Source organism: Mixophyes fleayi, chromosome 7, assembly GCF_038048845.1.
Source record: "Mixophyes fleayi isolate aMixFle1 chromosome 7, aMixFle1.hap1, whole genome shotgun sequence".
Classification (NCBI taxonomy): Eukaryota; Metazoa; Chordata; class Amphibia; order Anura; family Limnodynastidae; genus Mixophyes; species Mixophyes fleayi.
In genome coordinates, this window is record NC_134408.1 from 102,749,475 (window position 1) to 102,770,545 (window position 21,071).

General features: G+C 37.2%; 1 protein-coding gene across 1 annotated transcript; it reads right to left on the bottom strand.

Moving 5' to 3' along the window:
* Positions 1-691: 691 nt before the first annotated feature.
* On the bottom strand, positions 692-19,510 carry LOC142096995 (gamma-crystallin M2-like). The gene is made up of 3 exons (XM_075178604.1): positions 19,422-19,510; positions 1,728-1,970; positions 692-966 (listed from the first exon to the last, which is right to left on the bottom strand). Exons 1-3 carry the CDS (start codon positions 19,431-19,433, stop codon positions 694-696), a joined length of 528 nt encoding a protein of 175 aa, XP_075034705.1. The 5' UTR covers positions 19,434-19,510; the 3' UTR covers positions 692-693.
* Positions 19,511-21,071: the final 1,561 nt, after the last annotated feature.

Consider the following 21,071-nt stretch of genomic DNA (forward strand, 5'->3'; position numbering starts at 1 on the left):
AGAATAACATTATAGGACAGGATTAATTCAATTGCAGTGCAATATCACCATCTAGTGTTAAAAATCAAGAATGCATCTAATTGCTTAATTCCTTTATGGTTCTGAGGATTTTCTTAATTATGCACAGTAGAATTAATGTATGTGCCTGGGTCACAAATGGTAAAATTTGCTTTTACAAAAAGCAGGAATAGAGCAAAATCCACTAATCCTGACTAAACAGATTTAGAAGTCTGAATCATGTGAAAATAGGGTTAAAGGTTTCTAATATGAAAAATAGTAATTGTCTTGGGAAAGGCAGAACAAATGGGAAGTACTGTTTTTTTAAAGCTTCATGTGAAAAAATATAACAAGACGTTCATTTCTGAATGACACCTGTGTTTAGAGAATACCCAGAGCAATACATATTATTCTAATATTCCAAATATGGAAAAGGCAATATTGAAGAACATACTCAATGTAATACAACAAACTGAATAAAAAAAAACATCCAACACTGCTTAAAAAAGAATGTAAGTGTAGTTTGAAATGTATGACTTTGAAAATTAGATTATTATATTTTGTGCTTCAGTTTGTTTTTATATCCGTCAACCAGTTTATCACAAAATTTTAATTTACCCCAAATAACCTAATAAAGGAAGAAAGAAATAATACATTAAGATTTTGTTTAAAATAATATTTTTATTTCAGCATACTTCAGTTATCCAAGACGGTCCTGAATGAACCAACCCTGCTATTCACAGCACCCCAATCACTGAACTTCCTGTACTCTCCAGGTCTCAAGAAATACTGCCTTCCTTTGTAGTTGGGCTCCTCATAGAAGATCCAGTTTCCCTGAATGACATTGCAAGAATGGATATCATTGTACTGGAGCTGTTCATGGACATTAGAACAGTTGTCAGAGAAATCCATCATTTGACCCTTGAAGTCCTCTTTCTCATATACTTTTAGCTGCTGGGAGCCTCTGTGCTATAAACACAAAAATTGCATAATTTAATAAATACTACATCCAAAAAGAGCCGTTTTTCTATTAAATGTTTATAAACATATAATATACACATCACAATGCAAAAATTATAATAAAAAATCAGAAGATGCACATATGTCTTCCTTATATATTATGTTTTATTTCCTTTGCCATCAGTATTGCCTATAATGTATTTAATCTCAAAATAAATAAGAAAGATTTTCACAGGTGACATGTAGGAAGGAGTATCAACTCAGCACACATTTACAAAAAATATTTCCCCATTTACAGTCCATTTCATTAGGCAATGCATTGATTGCACATAGTGCCACAAAATTCAGTCGTAAATAAGGAAATCATCAATGTAAAGCTACAGCAATTGTGTGCTGCTGCAGGCTGTCCCAATATGTATTTCTTTAAAAAAAGGACAGTTTTATGACCTCTAACCACTTATTGCACCGATGTTGAGTTGAGATTCAGAAGTCTTCAAGGTTCATTATGTGCACACATCAACATTCTATGCTGACAGGTAAAGGAATCCCCCTCCTTCCGGCAGGTATTAAGTAAACTCCGGTTAGCCTTATTGAGGATATGATAAGCAACTGATCAAGTTGTTTTCATCACTGTCTATGTGCTATTTTATGCTGCATGTCATTTGAAATTTTATTATTTGTTCTATAATCTTAATTTTTGATCTTTAATTTTTGAGGATTATAAATTCAAGTAGAAATGTGCAAAAAGGATACTGCTTTTGAGCACTTACTGGCAAAATCATACGACATGATCTGACACAATCGTTGAAACCCATCCATCTCTGGTAATCAGTATAGTCCCCCTTCTTCAAATAATACTGATACCCCATATAGTTGGGACACTCGTAGATCATCCAGCAGCCATTCTCTACCCGGATGGAGTTGCACTGACCTACATGTGCATGCAGATCAGAGGAGTCTGAGCTGCACTCATAGGAACGACCCTGGAAGTTTTTGTCTTCAAAGAAGATAATCTAGAACAAAAAGAGCATACCTGTAACTATTGTATACAATATACCGCAAGCATGACAATTTCATTATTCAGTAACTCTAATATGCCGATACTCAAACTAAATCTAACACAGTGCTGTATGTACTTTGTGAATCTTAGAGCGCAACCTACACACAACTTGCGTTTAAAAACTAAGCCCAGAACATGGTTCCGATCATATTCAAATACAAACAGATCTCAAGATACATTTTTATTTAAATCTGGGCATAGGTACACTCTGGCTAAATGTTACTTGCCATATGTAGACAGACACAACAGACTGCAGGATAGGCACATGCATATATACAATATAAAGGCCCATCAATACGCATGTAGAACATTTTTTTTTCTAAAATAAATAAATATATTTGTTAAAAAAAAATATTTTTTAAAAATACTAAATACATAAATCTGCTGTTAATGCATACTGTACATGCAATACATTGTTATTGTCTATCTTCCTTGAATACACAAGTTCTGTGATAGCTAGTGGCATGCATACTTTTCACTTTTAAAACAAATAATACAGTTATAATCATCACTATCAATCGGCACTTATACCTGCCCTGTAGCTGGTGCTAATGATATGGCTAAAAAGTAGAGATGGGCGGGCTCGGTTCCCCGAGATCCGAATCGTACCAAATTTAGCCTATCAGAGTACCAAGCTGAGCAGGCTCGGTACTTTCCCGCCCATCCGGATTCGAAATCGAGGCAAAACGTCATTATGACGTATTCGTATTTCTGAGCTCGGTTCTCGCGAGATTTGAAAACCATAAATACCAGCCTCCACAGCAATCCATCGCCATTTGACAGAGGGAGAAAGCAGGGTTAGGTCACACTGGCTATATTAGCGCAGGGACAGAGCAGTAATTGGACACATTATTGTTTCTATTCAATACCATTCTCATCTTAATACCAGTTGTTACAGCAGTAAGAGGAGGATAGAGGAGGGTTTTTGTTCAGTTTCTGGCACTCCAAGTCCTTTTGGGGTGTCCCCCATTCTTTTGCATTAATTTTTCAGGCTGTCAAAAGTCCTATTTGTCAGCAGTGTCCAAAAAATATATTTAGCACTCCCAAGTGCTTTTGGGGTGTTCCCCATTCTTTTGCATTAATTTTTCTGGCTGTCAAAAGTCATGTTTGTCAGCAGAATAAAAAACTATTTTTAGCACTACAAGTGCTTTTGGGGTGTCCCATATTCCCCAGTGTTTACTGTAATTTTTCTGGCTGTCAAAAGTCATATTTGCCAGCAGTATCTAAAACAATATTTAGCACTACAAGTGCTTTGGCCTTATTAAAATGGATTCAAAGCAAAGGATGGTGGAGGATTATTTTCAAGAGTTAATTGATATGGAAATGTCATACAGTCCCTTTCCTTACTGGAAAGAAAAGCAGACAATTTGGAAACCCATGTACAAACTTGATTTGCAATACTTAAGCTGCCCACCCTCCAGTGTGTACTCTGAACGAGTGTTCAGCATATCAAGGAACTAAGTCAGTGATCGCCGTAGAAGGCTACTTCCCAAAAATGTGGAGAAAATTATGTTTATAAAAATTAACTACATCTTCCACAAGGAAGGCCTTCACCATCCAAGACATGCAAGCACTGACTGTTCTCTAATGGCGGATTCAAGCGGCGATGAATTGATAGTCTGTGATGATGACGTACACACTGATGATGGTGAGGATGAAGCTCCAGATGATGACGATAACATCTTTTTAAAACTTTCTATTTAAGTGTAGGGTGCAATCTACCCCCAAAGAAGAAAGGAACTTGGGGCATTTCCATATCACGTACCGTCTTGAAAGGCTGCTGTTTGGGCAATTCCTCCTTAAGGGTAGGGTGTCATACACAGAGTAACCCCAAACTGGCTTTCTCCATTTCTATTAATATTGTATAGTCTATAACGGCTGAATTTTTTGGTATTTTCGACAAGTGGAAGGGGGCCTAGAGAGACAGAAACCAAACTGCCTTTGTCCATTTCAATTAACATTGTACAGTCTATAACGGCTGAATTTTTTGGTATTTTCTACAATTGGAGGGGGGCCTAGAGAGACAGAAACCAAACTGCCTTTGTCCATTTCTTTACATATTTAACTATAAGTGTAGGGTGTAATATACATCCAAATACGATGGCTGCATTGCCAATATGCATAGATGGAGAGGAAGACAATCTGGTTTGTGTGTCGAATTAATGAAGGCCTACCAGGAATTAAACAGTTTTTTTGATAATTTATTAGCTTTGCAACTACATTACTTATCCAGGTGGAGCACTAAATTTGTTTTTTTTATGACCAAAAACATTGATTTTTGAATTTTTGAAAATAGCAAAGCAAAACCAAACAAAACCAAAACCATAACTAAAACACGCAATGGCGGTTTGGCAAAACCAAAACCAAAACCAAAACACGACGGTAATCCAGATCCAAAACCAAAACCAGAACTCGGGGTCAGTGAGCATCTCTTCTAAAAACACGTACTTAAGATAAACCCAGGACTTGAATTGGCTGCATCATGCATTGACACGCACTTACTGTACATTACCTATGTTCATCCTTCCCTTCCCTCCCCCGTTCCATCCTTCATATCATAGGCAGTTGTGTCATTTGCATTTGAGCTATTTCATGCAAGGTACGGTATGCAAATGGACCTGTATATCTATTTAGTCCTATCATTTTTATTCATAAATCGTAAAAATTGTTTTCAGCAAAAAGATGCTTTAAATCTTGCTTGTCCTACTCTTTGCAGACAGTTTCTATCTGAACTGAGAAAAATAATATCAGTTGTCATAATTATAACTTGATTATTGAAACATAAATGTGAAAATAGACTGTCAAAGTTTCCTAAATATCCTTTTTTGTCACTTGTCCTATTGCTGAAAAGCCCACCAGGGGGTAGATGTTTGGTAGACAAAGCTGTTTAGTTTCAAACTGTTGGGTCAATCCAAAAACATTATGTATCCCTTGTGGGGATATATTAAAGGAATAACCCCCATAAAAACTGCTTGCAGAGACATCTGTAGAAATATATATATATATATATATATATATATATATATATATATATATATATATATATATATATATATATATATATATTAGGGGTGTGCACCGGCCACTTTTGGTGTTTTGGGTTCTGATTAGCTTGAGGTTTTGGGTTCTGATTTGTTTTGCCAAAACACCCCATGAAAGGTTTTGGTTCTGATTTTGGGTTTTGGGTTCGGATTTTTTTTTAAAAAAGCATAAAAAGTGCTAAAATCCATATTTTTTTTTTTTCCCTCCTACACTATTATTAACCTCAATAACAATCATTTCCACTAATTTCCAGTCTATTCTGAACACCTCACACCTTACAATATTGTTTTTAGTCCAAAAGGTTGCACCGAGGTAGCTGGATGTCTAAGCTAAGCGACACAAGTGGGCGGCACAAACACGTGGCCCATCGTAGGTGGCTGTATAGGCTTGAATGGCCTTTTGCTGCTCCTCCATCCTCTGCAGCATATAGAGGGTGGAGTTCAAGCGCGTCACTACCTCTTGTTTTAGTTGATGGCAGGGCAGGTTCATGCTTTTTTGATGTAGCAGGAACAGTGAACGTAGTTTAATATCTGATACTAATATTTCTGCACTGCAGGAACAGTGAACGTAGTTTAATATCTGATACTAATATTTCTGCACTGCAGGAACAGTGAACGTACTTTAATATCTGATACTAATATTTCTGCACTGCAGGAACAGTGAACGTACTTTAATATCTGATACTAATATTTCTGCACTGCAGGAACAGTGAACGTAGTTTAATATCTGATACTAATATTTCTGGACTGCCTATTGAAGTGTATTCTCAACGGGATTTGGTACCGGGGACACAATACCTCCATCAACCGTCTAAATTCCACTGTACAGATGGCGGACACCGGACGCACGTCTAACACCAACATAGCTGTTACGGCCGCAGTTATCCGCTTTGCCATAGGATGACTACTGTCGTACTTCGTGCTCATGGCAAACGACTGTTGGACGGTCAACTGTTTTGTGAAAGATGTAGCGTTCTTACGACTTCCCCTCTGGGAAGATGACCGACTACCAGCAGCAACAGCAGCAGCGGCAGTAGTAGGCGTACCACTGCAGGATCCTCCGGAAGAATCCCGGATTAAATAGGACTCAGTCATGCCGATGACATGGCCTGCAGGACTATCTCTGATGGAGATCGTGGAGGAAATTGACGAGGAGGGTGTTGGTGGTGTGTATACAACAGGACCAAGGGATTTAGGTGTCCCTGGACTGCTGACGGTCCTAGCCACAGGTCCTGAACTAAACACTGAATTATGAAGGTTCTTCAGGTGACGTATAAGGGAGATTGTCCCTAGGTGGCCACGATCCTTACCCCTGCTTATTTGAGCTTTACATAAGGTACATATGGCCATACATTTGTTGTCCGGATTGGGATAAAAATAACTCCAGACCGAAGAGGTGGATTTTTTGGTCTTCTGACCAGGCATGACGATTGGCTTTTTCATCCCATGGACAACAACTGTTTCCTCATTTAAGATAACCACATCAGCATCCTCCTCGTCAAGTTCCTCCTCAGCGCCAGCTATATCAATATCCTCCTCCCGGTGTACAACATTGACACCTTCATTAGCCAAATCTGTAACTGGACTGTGGGTGATCCTTCCAGCATATGCAGAGGGCGTGCTGCAAATGGTTGAAGGAGCCACCTCTTCCCGTACAGTGATGGGAAGGTCAGGCTTCGCAACCACCAACATCCTTGGACTCGCCTTGGGGATTTTGATGCCATCTCTTTAGAAGGCAGAGTTGTTTGCTGTGTTGTTGATGACAGCTTAAGTGTCTTAAATTTTTTAGAGAGGGGGGGAGGAGGGCTTAGATCCTTGGGTGAAGCTGAACCACTAGTCATGAAAACGGGCCAGGGCCTAAGCCGTTCCTTGCCACTCCGTGTTGTAAATGGCATATTGGCAAGTTTACGTTTCTCCTCAGATGATTTCAATTTTCTTTTTTTGCTAAATTTAGTGAACTTTGGCTTTTTGGATTTTACATGCCCTCTACTAGGAGATTGGGCATCGCCCTTGGCAGACGACATTGATGGCATTTCATCGTCTATGTCATGACTAGTGGCAGCAGCTTCAGCATTAGGAGGAAGTGGGTCTTGATCTTTCCCTACTTTATCCTCCAAATTTTTGTACTCCATTATCTGGTACTAATATTTCTGGACTGCAAGAACAATGAACGTATTTTAATTTAGCAGTACTAATATTTCTGGACTGCAAGAACAGTGAACGTATTTTAATTTAGCAGTACTAATATTTCTGGACTGCAAGAACAGTGAACGTAGGTAAATATTGCAGTATTAATATTTCTGGACTGCAAGAACAGTGAACATAGGTAAATATTGCAGTACTAATATTTCGGACTGCAAGAACAGTGAACGTATTTTAATTTTGCAGTACTAATATTTCTGGACTGCAAGAACAGTAAACGTATTTTAATTTAGCAGTACTAATATTTCTGGACTGCAAGAACAGTGAACGTAGGTAAATATTGCAGTACTAATATTTCTGGACTGCAAGAACAGTGAACGTAGGTAAATATTGCAGTACTAATATTTCTGGACTGCAAGAACAGTGAACGTAGGTAAATATTGCAGTACTAATATTTCTGGACTGCAAGAACAGTGAACGTATTTTAATTTTGCAGTACTATTATTTCTGGACTGCAAGAACAGTGAACGTATTTTAATTTAGCAGTACTAATATTTCTGGACTGCAAGAACAGTGAACATAGGTAAATATTGCAGTACTAATATTTCTGGACTGCAAGAACAGTGAACGTATTTTAATTTTGCAGTACTAATATTTCTGGACTGCAAGAACAGTGAACGTATTTTAATTTAGCAGTACTAATATTTCTGGACTGCAAGAACAGTGAACATAGGTAAATATTGCAGTACTAATATTGCTGGACTGCAAGAACAGTGAACGTATTTTAATTTAGCAGTACTAATATTTCTGGACTGCAAGAACAGTGAACGTAGGTATTGCAGTACTAATTTTTCTGGACTGCAAGAATATATTGCACTAGAATTTTTTTTATACTTTTTAAATTATTTTTTTATATTTTTTTAAAATTATTTTTGTATAATTTTTTAAATTTTTTTTATGATTTTTTAATAATTATAAAATTACTATGGACTTAGCAGAACAAAGCACAGGAGAAAAGCACCACTGGATTCAGCAGGACAGAGCACTGGCCAAAACACCACTGGACTCAGCAGGACAGAGCACAGGACAAAAGCACCACTGGACTCAGCAGGACAGAGCACAGGACAAAAGCACCACTAGACTCAGCAGGACAGTGCACAGGACAAAAGCACCACTGGACTCAGCAGGACAGAGCACTGGCCAAAGCACCACTGGACTCAGCAGCATAAAGCACCACTGGACTAATCACAGGAGCACAGAACCGCCCTCTTCCCTGATCTCAGCCCAAATGAAGATGGTGGCCGCAAGCAGGGAATTTATGACATCCGAGCCTAGCGAGATCCGACGCGAAACTTGGATGTCATAGCCTCGTTTTGGTTTCATTTAGCCGCCGGAAATACCCGAACAGTGCTCGGATCCCGTCGGATCCGCACTGTTCGGGTGGGCTCGGATTAGCGGAATCCGAGCCCGCTCATCACTAATATATATATATATATATATATATATATATATATATATATATATATATATAGTCTACACATAGTTATTCATAATAAAATCTGTACTTGATGAAATCTGAAATAAGGCATTTTGAATATATTTTTGCTAGTTTCTACCATTTTGAATTAATAATAATAAAATGTATAGGTACAATATGGGTAGCCCAACAAGACATACCATTTTGAAAACTAGTCAACTTAATGCATCAAACGAGGGTCTGCCTGAGTTTATGTAAGTTAGGGTGGGGGAGATATTAAACTTTATAATGCTTTCTGTAATGTAAGGTATTATTGTTTAGTGATCACCAATACATAACTACTAAAGGGATACCTTATTTAAAAGAGGGGATGCCTCTCTTTCAAATAAGTCTCTAGGTTCCAGAATTGGAGATATCTGTGTATTACAAACCCCTAGCTGACCCTGGACTCCTTAATGTTTTCTGATGTGTAAGGAGTTATTGTGATCACCAAACAATTACTGCTAATGGGCCATACAATTTGAAACTCCCCTTTTACAAATATGGATGCCCCTGCTTGTTTTGAAGCCAGGATGAGGGAGATCAGTGCCCTCCTTCTCCATCACTAGACTTAGAATTGTTTATGTAGCTTAGAGTATTATTATTGAATAACTATTAAATGGGCATCTCATTTAAAGGATGGGGTCCTCTCTTTCAAACAAGGGTGTCCCCATATTTCAAGATATAGCATTTCAGTGCCCTCACCCCATTCCCTGGCCCTTGATGATTTTTCTGCAGGGAATGTATAAAGAAGTGGTGATTAATGACACAATAATGATAACATTAAGCCCTGCTCCTCCCTAATCTACCACCAACAGGAAATAGCTATCAGGGACAGGTATGTATAATTTAATTTATTTGAAACCCCTGTGAAGGGGTTAAGGTATAAAAAATAAAATCATACTTGCCAACTTATGACAAGTATGATGGCGGGGCCATATGCCGCGATTCCCGGGGAATCGCACTGGTTTGGACTTAATTCTGCCCACTTCACTAGGAAGTGGGCAGATGCGGGAGTTTGCCATACTCTCCCGGGAGTCCGTGAGACTCACCTGAAATGCGGGAGTCTCCCGGACTTTCCCAGAGAGTTGGCAAGTATGAATAAGATAGCAAAATGACACACAGTAATAAAAGATTATGCAAACAAGAAAAGCAGAAACAGAAAAAATTAAATTTCCTTTCTGTTCCTGGAGGATGGAGATGGATTAATTCCTGAATACAATATGGCCTCCAGGAATAACAATCTCTTACAGTTTTCAGGCAATTTAAATAATGTTTTTCTTGCCCACAAGCCCCCTCTTCTGAGGTGAATCAGAAAGGCAGTGTATGTAGTAATAGGGGGAAATCACACTTGAGTGTGAATCACAATATATTCAGGAGTAGCTAGAAATTGTTTAACAGGTCTTTCAAACATCACAGAATCATAATAATACATTTAATCAACAGAGTACAATTTTACCTTCGTATAGACATAGAACATCACTATAAAATATTGATTAATTGGGACAATACTCCATTCTATGCTTTCCCTGCCATGTAAACCTTTACATTGGTGTATTACATTTTCCTGAGTATGAATATGCCCAGGACGTTCTCAAATAGCAATAAAAAAAATAATTGCTTTGTTGTGGACATAACTTCTTTGAAAATATAGATCTGACTTTATGCTTTGAATTCAGTATGGGTGGTCATAAATTTCTATCTGACATGTGATCTGAATTTCTATCTGATATGTGTGCTGAGGAGACACTGAGACACCTATCTATAGCTCCCCCTTACTATTAGACAGGACATAAGCAACAGTAGTGTGCCTGGCTATGGCAAATGGTAAACGGATATGTTAGCAAAGCTAAATTAACCCCTTCATTTCTTGACACTCAGGGAGTTACAGCAATTTGTATTTTTCTATTTTAGCCCTTGTTCATGTCATACCAATGACAGTGAGTGTCAGACTTGTTGAATGATTTATTCAATTTTGGATAGAGTTTGTCTAAGGGTGATTTTGTCTTCATTAATCTTTTCATACCCACTTGTCATGCATGACCAGGAAGGTCTTGACTTAATGTTACATAATGCCTGTGCATTCATTATATATATATATATATATATATATATATATATATATATATATATATATATATATATATAACTAATGTTGTGCAATAATGAGAAAACTAGGGCAGCTTTCTCAAGTAGCAGGTTTTGGGAGAAAATAAAAAAATATGTGCAGTTTATTTAAAAAAATTAAAAATTATCTTGCTTAAAAAGTTTAATTAGTTGATTTCTCTATTCTGGTTTTCTCTAATAATGAAGAAAGCAACATTATTTGTATTTAATATTGTTCGTAACACTAATACAAATGTTTAAGGTCATTTGTGTAAGTATTAGGAGGAGCATAATTAAATTGCCAGTTCAGGCAACAGAATAATTGGGTGTTGCCCTAAACAATATTATACATAAAGAAAATTATCCAGTCATGGATTAAACAGCAAAGCAAACTATGTTGCAAGAATATTTTGCCTTTCTTTGTCCTTTAACCACTTTATTTGAAAGTGTGCAGATATACTCCATGACTGTACCTCTCACTCTCAATGGTACATGGAGTTTAGAAGTCTAAAGAATACTCCCAGGTCAATCAGCAGCAGACTAGTGAGTATTTCTTCTCAGCACTGTTGGGTTTAGAAAACACAATCCAGCGCTGAGCTGGTAATTTACATAAATAAAGTTATATACTTTGTCAGTTAGGTGTTTAATAAACTTTATATGTTTTTATAGAGAACCATTCTCCCAAATTTATTTTGCCTTGGCGAATATAGTATTTTTTTTATAATAAGGTCACTACATTCATTATATAATTCATTAAGAATTATAATTATCTGTATCAAAATTAGTTTTTTTTGCCAGTGCTGTGGGATGACATTACCGAGTGTCTGGCCTGTCCCCGCTACACAACTAATAATAAAAAACTCAGAAATGAGGAATGCTCTTAAAGATACTAAAATAATGGGTAACCCTAGTTTGAAAGAGAGTCCTTCTTTAAAACAATGGTCACAGCTAGCACTATTGATAAAAAATGATAGACCCACTAGGATATTAGGATTTCCTCTGCAACGCTAGTGAGCATGAGTCAATGACTTTGTATAATGACATTACCACCTCAACTGTGGTTAGCATGAGTCATTACAAACTTGTCTCATTAAATTAGGGTATGCGTCTTTTCTGACCTGATTGGACTTCCAATGCTCAAGCAGCAGCAGTATGAATACAGCACATGTAATAAAAGGCAACAAAAGCACAATCCTTGTGCATTGCCACAATGATTTTAATAAATGAAGTTAAAAATACACTCCACTCCAAACTAGGAGTTGGAGAGAGATCAATAAAACTCGTACCAGAAAAACATAACAACAGTCACATAATGGGATCTTTAAGAGTGAAAACTCATCAGATGCTGATTAATCGCGATCCACATGAAATGTCAACTGTAATGTTCCTCAGGTTCCCACTAGTCCACCAACGCGTTTCAACCCTAAAGCGAGGGACTTTCTCAAGGTGTTAAAATCATTGTGGTAATGCACGAGGATTGTGCTTTTATTGCCTTTTATTACATGTGCTGTATTCATATTGCTGCTGCTTGAGCATTGGAGGAGGAGGAGAAGTTTGAATAAAGGTCTTTTCTGAGAAGCTTATGTTGGAGAGCTCTGTTGTAAGCAGATACCCTAAGGGGATTTCTCAGAGAGAAATTACGCTGGTGGATTCATATTATTGTCTTAAAGAACACCCATTTGGAAAAAGAATTATGAACTAGTGGTGGTGAACAATTCTATATATTATGTAACAGATTTACACTATGTATTGTATTTCATTTTTTTGTATGGTGTATGAATCCCGTTGAAGATCGGTATCCATATGGGAAGGAGAGATTACATATGATAAGGGAATTTCATATACACCAATCCATTGAACAAAGAAGGAAGCGCCATTGTATGTAAGATTGTTATTTGCAACCTTGGCCAACAGCATACAAAGACTTCAGACTCTACAATCTTGGCAAACAGCATTCAAAGACTACTCAGACACATTTCTCAGTGCTTATTATCAGTAGCCAGCTGTGTTTTCTCTGTTTTTGATTATCGGTTACTCTGGATGTTTTCAACATATGCAAATAAACTCATAGCTGCTACTGCTGCTGATTGTTATTTGCACTTATCTCCTGCTTGTATTGCACTGAATTGCCTAACATCACTACAAAAATTAAAAAAAGAGCCAATACATAGCATTGTACATAAAAATGTGGTACCCATTAGCAGATATTGTCTGTCGATCACATGTGATAAACATACAGTATACACTACACTACATAAAATAAAGAAAAGTCAGTGCTTACAGATGTGCATACAAATTATGCTATTCTGAAAGGTATGTCAACCACTTATATATAGTGGGCATTCCAGTCTTGGGTTATTAGGTTAAGTTTCTTCTAATTTGATGTGGTAGGATATCTAGTTTCTCAAATAGTGTGCTTTGTTTTCTTACCTCCTATATATTTACTACACATATTATACATTGTGGGCCTGATTTAAATTTAAAAATTTGACTTTTGTGTACACTTACATCTCTAGGCATTATTATCAGTTGCAGATATCTTAACATATGTACAATTTTACATCTAGCATATGGGCACATCTGGCCCATACCCAGGACGGTCTTATCTTGACATTATATAACTGACTGTGCTTTCATTAGTTTAGCACAAAATCAATGGTGTGCTATAATGAGCAAACTAAGCCAACATTCTCTGGCAGCATCTTTTAGGAGAACATAAAAAAAATGTATACTATTTATTTTAAAAATGCCAATTTTATTTCAACAAAAGTTTAAATAGTTAACTTCTCCCTTCTTGGGTTTTCTAATAATGAAGAATGTGACATTAGTTGTATTTATGTAACAAGTAGATATTGCTTCTCCTGCGCTCCTTGGGGACTAGGGTTAGGGAATGCAGCCTCTTCTCCCCGGGGATTGCCTAATACTCCCCCAAATGAATACTAGTAATATGTACGGTTGGGATCGGGCGCAATTGGGAACGGGAAAGACAGTAAAGTAAAAAACTCCTTGCCAATAGATGAATTGCAATATTAAACAGAGAAAGTAATAAACAGTGAACTGTGTCACAGCCAAATTGCACATACATCCGGTACATGCAATGACTTTACTGTCTTTCCCGTTCCCATTTGCGCTCGATCCCAACCGTATATATTATTAGTTGTATTTATGTTAATTTGTATAACTTATAGAAGGGGCATAATTTACACTACACGCTCAGGCAGAATGATTGGGCATAGCACTGCACCATATTATACATAAAGGATACTATACAGACTTCCAGATGTCATCTTCATCAACACGGAAACTTACAGCAGGCCTATGGGACACACAGGAGTATTCTAAAGATACATGTAAACCAGATGCACCTCTAAGGAGCATGACTGAGCATCTCAAAATATGTGTGTAAGATGTGTGTATGCCCAGTTTGACAAATAAATCAGGCTCTATAGGCCTATAATTTTAAAATACTGATTTTATTTGGGAAGATTGTATTTATAATCCTGATTTTTCTGTTTTGGATAAGTAGATTGATACCAAATCTGTAACAACAATTTTTTTATTGGAATAGTTTAGCAAAAAACAAACAAACAACAGAAGCAGCAAATGTAAGGTAAATGAAGAGAAAAATCAATATTGGGGGTCATGGTGATATGGGGGATTGATTGCAGAGATGATGATATGGTGGGGGTTAAGGGGATCAATGATTATGTGAAGGCTTGAAGAGGGACAGGGTGATTAAAGGAGCATAATGATATAGAGGAGTTATGAGGGACATCGTGATTTTGGTGATTGATTGTGAGCATGATGATACAGGAGATTTTTTGGTCATATGATTATTTATGGCAGTTTTGGGCAAACATTTTCAGGAGTGGGCCAAATAAAAAAGAAAAACTTTAGGCGGGCCAATATAATTTGTTAAATAACTCAAATATCAAAATATATAATACAATTTTTTTGAATGGGACGGGAGGGTGTTATATAGCAGTGTTACCTCTATAAGTGCAGCGATCGTACAGACACAGCACTTATTTCAGCAGGTTGTTACAGATCCGTCTTTCTGGTGAGCCACTAACTGACAACACAGCAGCCAATCGAAATCCGCCTTAGTATAGGGCCCAGCCCATCTCTTCTCACATGACTTTCAGCCATTAGGGGGCGGGCAGGTGTTTAAGTGATTGACATACGAAGTTTCTTTTTAGAAAGGAGGATCAAGTGTAATGGAAGAAATAGATGGGAAGGCATAAAAATGAAGGTTCTGACACACAGGGTCGACACTAATAATTTTATGCATATTTTAATGAATTTTTTTTAAATATTGGCGGGCCAGATAGAACCTCTAAGTGGGCCGGATCTGGCCCGCAGGCCGTAGTTTGCCCATCACTGATTTAGGGGATCTGAATATATTTGAGGACTGATGATAATCTGATATGATATAAAGGACACAATATGATATAAGATAGAGATGTTCACTGACCTCCATGAACTGGTTTTGGTTTTGGATCTGGTTTAGCTTCGTGTTTTGGTTTTGGCAAAACCACCCTCGTGTGTTTTGGTTTTGGTTTTGGATTTTTAAAATATGCTAAAATCATATAATTTTGCTCTATTTGTTCCTACATTATTATTAGCCTCAATAACATTAATTTCCAGTCATTTGCAGTCAATTTTGACCACCTCACAGGTCACAATATTATTTTCATACACTTTCGGACAAATACTGCAGCAACCTGGCTGGATGCTAAGAGACAGAGCAATGACATAAACACACGGCAGTTCCTAGCACATCTAGGACACATTGGCACACAGCAGTGGCAGAAAAGAAAAATGGGGGATCCGCCCTCCCTCCCGCCCCTCGCTATGTTGGATCTTAAAAAGGAATTCAAAACTCGCAAGATCCGAGATCCGGCGATGTCACAATGACGTTTTGCCTCGTTTTCGATTCCAAGGTGCGCGACAGTACCGAGGTACTCGGATACCCTAAGTTCGGGTGTGTTCGGTTCCCGAGGAACTGAGCCTGAGCATCTCTAATATAAGGGACATGAAATGTGGAATTATTGATGGCATAGGGGAATGATGACATGAAAATGATAGTGGACACTTGACACATCCCTTGGTGTATTTAGACCTGCTCTTTGGGTGCCTCCCAAGAATCTTTGGGGTCCCTACAAAATTTTTCTTTTGAGGACCACAAATTCTAGTTACACTCCTGTATATAGAGAACTACCACAATAGCAGAAATTGGAACTGCATGTGTAACAGCCAAATGGAGGCCCCACATAACTATGATACTTTCTTGATCTCTCCTGCCAGGTGCTTAGCAACAGCAATTACATTGTTAGGGTGTGAATGTGCATTGTTACTTTTATGCATTATATTGTAATTACATGATGCAGACATATTCTCATTGAGTAAAGCAAGGTTTTAACCATTGTCATGTTCTTTATGGTGAAGGACTACAGTTATTGTGACCCGGGATGGGTTCCCCTCCACATCAATCACCAACTTATTTTTATCCTGTTTCCTGAACACATATTGTCACTCATATTTTTCAGTCAGGATCACACAGAAATGGGTTAAAGATAACCAGATCTGTCAACCTGCACAGTAGATAAACTTCTACATTAACTACAGCACTTTGAAAAAATAAATCACTCACACTAATAGTGATGCAGATTACTGCAGGACTGCTCTGGCCCCTGGATAAGTTTAATTTCAATGTTCCCGTAAGCACTTTCCTACACCACTAAGGGGGAATTAAGTCGGTCCACTAAGGATGGTTGAATGACATCATTATAATTTGATTTCGGTAATGCCTAAATAAAAAAAATATCAATAGGTTTTAATTTATTTATTGTATAAGCTAAATTGTCACAGTTTTTTTTTTTGTATACCAAAGGATCCATCCGTTGATTAAGTGCTTTCTATAGAGAAAACTGCTGCAGGCTTACATGATAACACAATCCAAAGCTAAATTAAAGAAGAAATTTTCTCTTACTTGAGCCCTCCCTACAATACTGGTGCTTTTATACAAGAAACTACTGCTGTGTTTGTTCCTGGCAACATTTCCCCCCACACACTGTAAATCTTGATTTAAAATGTTCACGTCTTTAATTTTCATACTGGGAATGTTATATAATGACAAAGGTACAGTCATATACTCCATCCTAGATTGTAGAGTAGATTAGCTAGTGGACATTAAAGAGACACTAACCTGAAAATATGTATTTTCTTAATTTGTCTTAGCACAGGCAGATATATATGATATGCATAGTTTTATATTATCCCTTTATGCTGTTTATAAGCAAATTTGTGGGCTAATGTTTACTACTGCCTTCATTCTAGCATATGTTTGGTCTTTCCTGGACTTATTTATGTCCCCAGTGACCCCCTACTCCACCACCAATGAAGTTACACTTATCGATTATCATTTGACCACACCCCAAAGCTATTGTACTGTGAGTGGATTATTTTCCTTAATAAAATTAACAGACGTACTCTGATAGGAGATGAAGGGACTTTAAGGAAGAGAAAGCAAAGCAAAATACCCATACTAAATTATGTACTCTGCAAGCAAACTTCTAGCACCATCATGTAATATTTAATGTCCTATTAGAAGGATGATTCCATGCATTCTCATCTTAATATTTACATATACATATCAAATACAATGGGAAATAAAAGTGAAAGGGCTAGAGTCTGTTAAGTGAACTTCTCTGATTTGCTCAATATATTAAAAACTTAAGAAATGTTAAATTATTTTCTATGGTTCCAAATAATTGACCAATGTTTATATATGAGGTGTGCCAGTATGATACACCATCCAAAGAGGGAGCTTCAATTTTAGAATGTAAATCCCCAATTTCAAATGTTGGTGTTTTGAACTTAATGAATAATTTTTAATAGTTTTAGTAGATATTAATAGCCTTAGTTTACATCGGTATGAAAATTAATGTAATTAAAATGTAAAACCAGGATTTCCAGTGTGCATGTGGAAATGTTTAAGGCAGCTTTGTACTCTTTTCTGAAAATAGAAGGCCTTCAGATTCAGTACCTCCATGGCTACTTGCAGTATCAGCATTATTTACACTTGCTTACAGACTGGGCACCTCTGAATAAAGAGAGATTCTTAATGAGGACCTTTCCTCTCAGAAGAACTTTGAGGCATGTTACAACTAATAGTAGGGGAAAGCTCCATGCCTTATTACCAGAATTGGTATTTTGGGTGAACATTCTTCATCAACACGACCCAGGCAGCAATGTCAACAAATGTTTAACCAGAGGGCTGAGCACAATCTGTATCTGAAATTAAAACCATACCTCTAAGACATGCCTAGGCCTAACCATGAATGAAAACATCCATCTTTTAGTGGTCATAAATGAAACAGCAGCTATAGATTTCAATAAATAACTACCAATATTTGAGGTTTCTATGGCACAGTACCCAAGTAACACAAAAAAATAGGATCTGGAACCTACCGTTGGCAGCATCCCCAGACAACACTAATTCAACGAGTGCAAGTAGTCCTAAATACTTTTCCAACTGCCAATATTTAAACAGTCTCGCCTGAGATGAACAGGAATAAAATCATAGCCATGAATGTTTCTATTAAAAGAACATCATGCAGTCTCTGAGAAAACGCATCAGAAACTTTTATGGCTAACCCTGATGTCTTCATGGCAAGACACCTGATGGATTTCACCGCAGCAATTTCTTGCTGTCTCTAGTAGATATCCTTCATGAATATCTTTCATAGACAAATCTACTAGGCTCCTAAAAAATTCTACAGGCAGAATTGTCTTTCATGTGTTTTATTGTTCAGTTTTTACTTTGCTCTTCATAAATTTTAAGACAGAAGAGACATGGGGCTAGATTTACTAAGCTGCGGGTTTGAAAAAGTGGAGATGTTGCCTATGGCAACCAATCAGATTCTAGCTTTCATTTATTTAGTACCTTCTACAAAATGACAGCTAGAATCTGATTGGTTGCTATAGGCAACATCTCCACTTTTTCAAACCCGCAGCTTAGTAAATCTAGCCCATGGTGTGAACTATATAAGCAGATGAATAATCAACAATAACTAATTACTTGTCTTATTAGGGACAGAACTGTTAGAAATATAAACATTTGTCAAAAGTGCTATCAGGTGTTAGAAGTGCAAACAAAATTGTGCAACTTCTAACACTTTCATTTCTTTCAAAAAATTAAAAAGCTGAACTTTTTTTGGAATTGGGAAAATATGTTTATTGATCCAAATGGAAGTCACAAAGTTACTGATGAGTACTTATAATCTCGAACTGTAAATATTGAAAATTGAGCAAATGTTTTTTAGAAATACATTATAAAGGTTTTTGTGTGCTATTAATGACTATCAAAATGTTCTCGATCTTCGTATACCAGTTCATGAATTTAAATTTTGAGTGATTGTTACGATTATGATTACTTTATATCATTTGCACATTCTTTTATAGCAGACTGCAAGCTGTACTAGGTTCATTCCAACTACAATAGTTAACATATAATATAATTAATACTAATATATAATGATATTTATTATAATAATAATAAGACATAAATGCAATAAATAAAGTTACAGTATACTACCTTTCCCATCATGTAGCCAACAGAACGATGGACAACTGCAATAGCCAGTGAGAAAATTATGTCATGCCCTTTAAATACTCTGTTTAGAAAATACACAGTCTGCATGGCACATTGTCAATTTATTGCGAGCGTTTTTTGTTTTATTTGGGGAAACAGATTAATGAATTTACACATGCTTTGTTCACTTTTACAACATTTCTTTAATCACAGAGTTTAAGATATTTGTTATTTGCTGAATTGGCCTTTTCATTATTGAAGTTTATAATCTGGCTAGTGGAATGAAAGCTTGTCAGCACATTCTCTGCTCAGACAGACATTGATGACATGTGATAGTGGGAAAAACAGTGAAAAGAGGAATGTTAAGGGACAGCACATTTACAACAACACATGAATGTGAACATAAAGATCCATAATGTTCTGTAAATTAGGATGTTGATCTCTGAGTTTACATCTTTCCTTTCCATCTCCGGTAACTAACTACTCAATCAGTATTTTGTGCGTGTTTATAATTTCACTATTTACTGTAATTGGCTTTACTATTTAAGTATTGAATGATACTCAACATACTGTATGTATATTAGGAACAGCAACACTGCTATGTTTTTAGCCACTTCTACTCCCAACTAAAATTCAGCCAGCAATCTTCCAAATATACCATTGGTGAAAGGAGTAGACTGATGCTGGCACCACATGTGGAAAGTAGCAGATGACTGGAACTGGAGGAGTTAAAAAAAACAAAAACTAGCCTGGTATTATGAATCCATTTTCCTATGGTTTCATGTTGATATGAGGACTAGGGTATGGCAGTGATGGCAGTAGTCCATATATTTATTACGCCAGGGGAATAAAAAGACTGGCGGGCGTGTTTTAATGGCGTTGGGTGCATTTTTATGGTACTCGTGATCAGAGCTGGATCACCTGTTAGGCATTCTAGGCCCCTGCCTAAGACGAACAGTGGCTTGGGGGCATGCAGGGTCTAAAATGAGGCTGGCCCCACTGGTGCTCTGCTTTCTGGTGGTTGTCCCCTATGCCTTGGATCATAGATCTGTTTCTGTCCTTAACCTCTCCGAGTCTCCACCCCTTCCTTCTCCTATCTTTTCTTCGCTGTCCCTTCCTCCACCTCACTGCTTCCCGATATATATACATCTGCACTGAAGCTCCACTCTGCACACTGGCTGGTACAGAAAACAGATGGCTTCCTTCAGGGATAGGGGTGTATCTGGGGAAAGAGAAATGGGAGTGGATACAGGGGCAAACGCAGGATTTCTAGAGGGGGGTTTCCAAATGTTTGATTTTGGAACAAAGCAAAAACAAAACTAAAACAAACTACAATAAACTGGCAACAGATTTTTCATTGTAGTTACATTTTTTTTACAGTTTTTGATAATAAAGTTTTGTCTTTAAGATTTCATATGTTTTTTGTGTGCACTATTTTACTTATTTAGAGATGGGTTCCATGTCCCGACCGCCCATAGGGCCAAATCTGCGCTTCAACTGCATGCTGACATACAATGGAAGCACATGTTTGCCCTCAATTCTCATACATATTCATTTGAGCTTTTCCATCTTTATCCCATCTCTGATGTGCAGAGATGGGTTCCATGTCCCGACAGCTTATTGGCCCAAATCAACACTAACTACTACCCTACT

What these genes read in the sequence shown, in the direction of transcription:
- LOC142096995 (XM_075178604.1), bottom strand. An exon ending in CATGTCGTATGATTTTGCCA is followed by an intron (nt 967 to 1,727) that starts GTAAGTGCTCAA and finishes TTGTGTTTATAG; the next exon opens with CACAGAGGCTCCCAGCAGCT.